The following is a 4,255-nucleotide window of genomic DNA, read 5'->3' as shown; positions in this document are numbered from 1 at the left end:
TTTGCGTTGAAGCCCTAACTAGTCCAATCTAGACTTGGAAACTCTATACAGCTATTATTTTTGTAGAATTTAGAAGCTTCTAGTCACGTCACTTCCCGCCCATCACATCAATGAAAAAGAAACCACAATCCAGATGCATATCGTAAATAAAACTCATCACGATAATAATTAATAATATACATGATTGAATTCAACCGATAATGCATTAAAGATTGCATAAATCATATGCCATGATCAATTATTTGTACCATATTATATCGACCCTGAAACTACCAAGTATTGGTTAATTACGAAGCACTTTAAACCCACCAAAGGGTCCGTGCTTCAGAGGCGCTTAGGCCTGTAACACACCCGTGCCCTTTGATACCTATTTCACCTTCCTTGCAGGTTGCTTTGCTAATCCACCCACGACCAGAGCACCCTTGCAAAGGTCTTTACACCACACTTTACGTTGACTCGAGGTCCACCCGGTTTCGTGCATCAACCTTGGCGCCCTCTGTGGGAATCAACACTTCGAATCCTACTCATCTCGAACGTGAAACACCTGGGTAGTTTTCCGGCTTACTTTGCAAGGTTTGAGAGGTTCTGCAGTAAGTGAGAAAGCTTGGAGTTTTAGTAGTTGCTATTAAGAAAGAGTGGAAGAACGCGTAAGCCATAAAAGAATAAGCATGGGTTTTATACCATTGATAATTCCTCTATTTATTCGGACATTTAAAGATAATTATTATACGTTCGATACTAAACGTACGGTACATTAAGAACTAAAGAGTATTTGAAAATAAATAATACACAAACTTTTGATATAGAAAAGAACTGGATTATAATTGGAAGTAGTTAAGGTATTGAACTTATGAAAGAACATGGATCGGGTGGAGCTGAGACTTCGACAGTTCCTTCAAGCATCAATGCGACTTTCTTCATGGTAGGTCTGAGAGACGGATCCTCCTGAATGCACCATATTGCAATCATCACATACTTCTCCATCTTCTTGATGTCATGCATTGCCTCATGGTCATTCTTGAATAGCTGGTGCAGATTATTCTGCTTATAGCAATCGTATGCCCAATCAGCTAGTATCATTTGATCTTCATCCTCCGCCGCTGCCTCGAAATGCTTCCTGCAGAAAATAATCTCTAACAACAAAATTCCATAGCTGTAAATATCAACCTTGGCCGTGATAGGCAACCTATTCAACCATTCAGGGGCCACATAACCTTTCGTTCCCCTGATTCCGGTTGTGGTTAGAGTTTGGTCGATTTTCAAAAGCTTGGCTAGTCCGAAGTCAGAAATTCTTGCCGCGAAAGAGTCATCGAGAAGAATGTTTTGAGGCTTGATGTCACAATGTACGATTTTTCTGCTGCACTCCTCATGCAAATACAACAACCCTCTTGCAATTCCCAGTGCAATTTGCCTTCTCTGGCACCAGCTTGGCCTCAACTCTCCGAAAAGGAAGCTCGCTAAAGATCCGTTGCTCATGAACTCATACACAAGCATTTGGTGCTCTCCCTCGTAACAAAATCCAAGCAGCTGGACTAAATTTCTGTGGTTTGTTCTGCCAATAGCACTCACTTCCGCTTTGAATTCCAAATCATTTTCTCCGACCCTAGCGACTAAGCTTTTGACAGCAACGCTCTTCCCATTATCAGGGGCTAAAACTCCTTTGAAAACTATTGCAGAAGTACCGCGTCCTAGTTCTTCCTCGAATTCGTTTGTAGCGTTTTTTAGCTCCTCATAAGTGAAATGCCTCAAATTCATATCAGAGATGACTCGATAAGGTTGAATCAGCTTCGCTTTTCTATAAGCAATACGAAAAACAATCAAATAGGTTGTTAATAGCAAGATCAAGTTCAGAAACCCCGAGCTACTCAGGAGCACTGATCCGATGAGGATCAAAGTTGAGCGATCTTTCTTTTTTGTATTTGGAACTTCAGGTATCAAAGTATAGTTATCTTTCCTTACTTTGATGAGAGCTTTTCCACCAACATTCGGGTCCATCCTTCCGTTCGAAAGAGGAATTCTCTTCTTTTCACACTCTCCATTCTTGAAAATGGCGACGGCACAAAAACAATCATCGAAGCAATTCTGTCTACACCAATCCTCATCTACCGGTGTAAATTGCTCATAACCACCGCCAGACCACTCTGTGTTTTGCATCTCACGAAATTCAAAACTCTCTGTCTCAGGCGAGGCCTCATCACAACTTTGTGAAACAAAGTTTTGCTTGCATCCTTTCAAGACATCATTGGGATCAATCAATGTGTAGCCATAAGGACATTGGCAAGCTGGTCCTTCATCATTATAGCTGCAGAGGCTGTTGTATCCACATGCACCACTGCCTGCGTCTCCTTCAATTGTTAAGCAAATATTCGAAGGTTCGGAGGTCAAAGGGGACCAAGCCATGGGGCTTCCGGCACTTGAGGCAGCGGTTTTAGGATGAGCAGAGTGCCGCAAAACTCCGTCATGCTCCAGAGTTACTTTATGGTAGAAATTTTGCGTGGAAATTGTGTTGGATGATATCATATTCAGTACGCTTCCATTCCTTGCAGTAAGGTATAGATAGCCAGACTGATTGAAGATGACCTGAAAGCCGGTATTAGTCGAGGTTGCATAGTAAGCAAAATTGTTTGTTTCCAGTGGGAATTTCGTTGTGTAAATCGTGAGATTTCCATCAGATTGTAGCGAAAACATGAATCTTCCCCGTGAGTAATTTGTTGCCGTGTAGCGCGCAAAGAGTTTGTCATTCTGATTTAGAATCTGTGCAGGTAGTATTGTATCCGTTGGTTCACCAAAACTCTCCCACACATTGGATGAACTTCGATCTGCCAGCACAAAATTTCCAGTGTCTAGCATGGATGCATAGGCAACTCCAAGACCAATAGATTGAGCAGACCATATGCGCTTGCCGGTTGCATCGTTCAGCATAAACTCGCCACCGTTCGAAAGCTCAACTTTGGATCCCCCTGGCACTAGATTATCCCCATTGGCTGACCAGACAATAGTTTTATCTTTTATCTTATCGAACCAAATGGCTAGTAGGAACCCATCTTTTCCGATTCTTTGAAAACCGAAAGCAAAGTCGCCAGATGGTGATGTCCATGATGATGAGTTATCATCATTTAGTGCTGTGAGAGATGAGCCTAAAGAAATGTTTTTGGAGGTTTGAGCTAGGGTGGAAAATGGTAGAAACATGAAAAGGAAGAAGAAGGGAAGATTTATCAGTGGACAAGCCATGGGAAAATTACAAAGGTGACGAAATTTTTTTTCAAATAAACTATATTTTCTGCGTCAATCACTTGCAATTTTTCAGTTCATCTTCTTTAAGTATGAAATAAAAAACTTGAATGATGGACGATGGTGTGATTTCTTGTGCTTAAATTAGAGGATCAAACCGCAACAAAGTCAACAACGAGCTCATTTTCGTCAATGGTTCAATTGACTTTGATTCCAAGTCTTTTTTTATTGGATTCTTCACGGGCATTACTTGGAAACTGTCCTTTCACTCCTTTAAAATTTTATATACTATGTACAATTTTTGCATGGCGTGTAAGATCATTTAGTGGCAAGTCACGATTATCCACCCATGCTAAACTCAGAGAGACTATGAGGAGTTTCACCATGCCTATGACCACAGTCAAGCAAATTCAACAGTTCAAAATATTAATAAAAACTTTTTAAATGAAAGGTATGTAAAGGATTTGAAGAAATCAACTTACTTATAAGGCAAACTTACTTATAAAACGACCAATTGATAATATGAAGATTAATCTGACTTGTTTCCAAACACAATCTCTTACGTGTAGTAAATTTTAAAGTCAAACATATGGAAACACAAACAGGGTGACATGAGTGTGGGGGATCGTTGTGCTTCACACGTGAGACAACTTACTCTGATATCATAAAGAAGATTGAGGTTCCACCACAAAACCAATTGGCAATGTGCGAACCAACTTACTTATAAGTTCTTGCATGGTATCTCTCTCATCAATGTGAAATTCATTCTCACCATATCAAATCATATTACTCTATTTTCTTAAAGTGCAGAGTGACCAAATTCGGTTATTTGATGCACTGTGCAGAGTGACAAATCATATTACTCTATTTTGTTAGGAATAAAATTACAATATGAACTATCAAATTCACTCAACTAAATGTTAGTGTGGACGTGCGACAAGTAAGGTGCTTATGATATAAATTTTGAGTTAAACCAAATTTAACAGATATTTAATTTGATGAGCATGCTTTTTTACAATAATTT

General features: G+C 39.7%; 1 protein-coding gene across 1 annotated transcript; it reads right to left on the bottom strand.

Annotated features, from left to right (window-relative positions):
- Positions 1–706: 706 nt before the first annotated feature.
- LOC137716478 (G-type lectin S-receptor-like serine/threonine-protein kinase LECRK3) lies at positions 707–3,339 on the bottom strand. The gene has a single exon (XM_068455937.2). It carries the CDS (start codon positions 3,229–3,231, stop codon positions 835–837), a length of 2,397 nt encoding a protein of 798 aa, XP_068312038.2. The 5' UTR covers positions 3,232–3,339; the 3' UTR covers positions 707–834.
- Between the last annotated feature and the right edge of the window lie 916 nt (positions 3,340–4,255).

Source organism: Pyrus communis, chromosome 3 (assembly GCF_041283825.1).
Source record: "Pyrus communis isolate YQ-2024b chromosome 3, ASM4128382v1, whole genome shotgun sequence".
NCBI lineage: Eukaryota > Viridiplantae > Streptophyta > Magnoliopsida > Rosales > Rosaceae > Pyrus > Pyrus communis.
Note: the sequence above shows the minus strand (reverse complement) of the source record. Positions and strands in the feature narration are given on the sequence as shown.

Bases quoted from the DNA above. Each gene is read 5' to 3' on its own strand.
- LOC137716478 (XM_068455937.2), bottom strand. From the start codon at position 3,231: ATGGCTTGTCCACTGATAAATCTTCCCTTCTTCTTCCTTTTCATGTTT.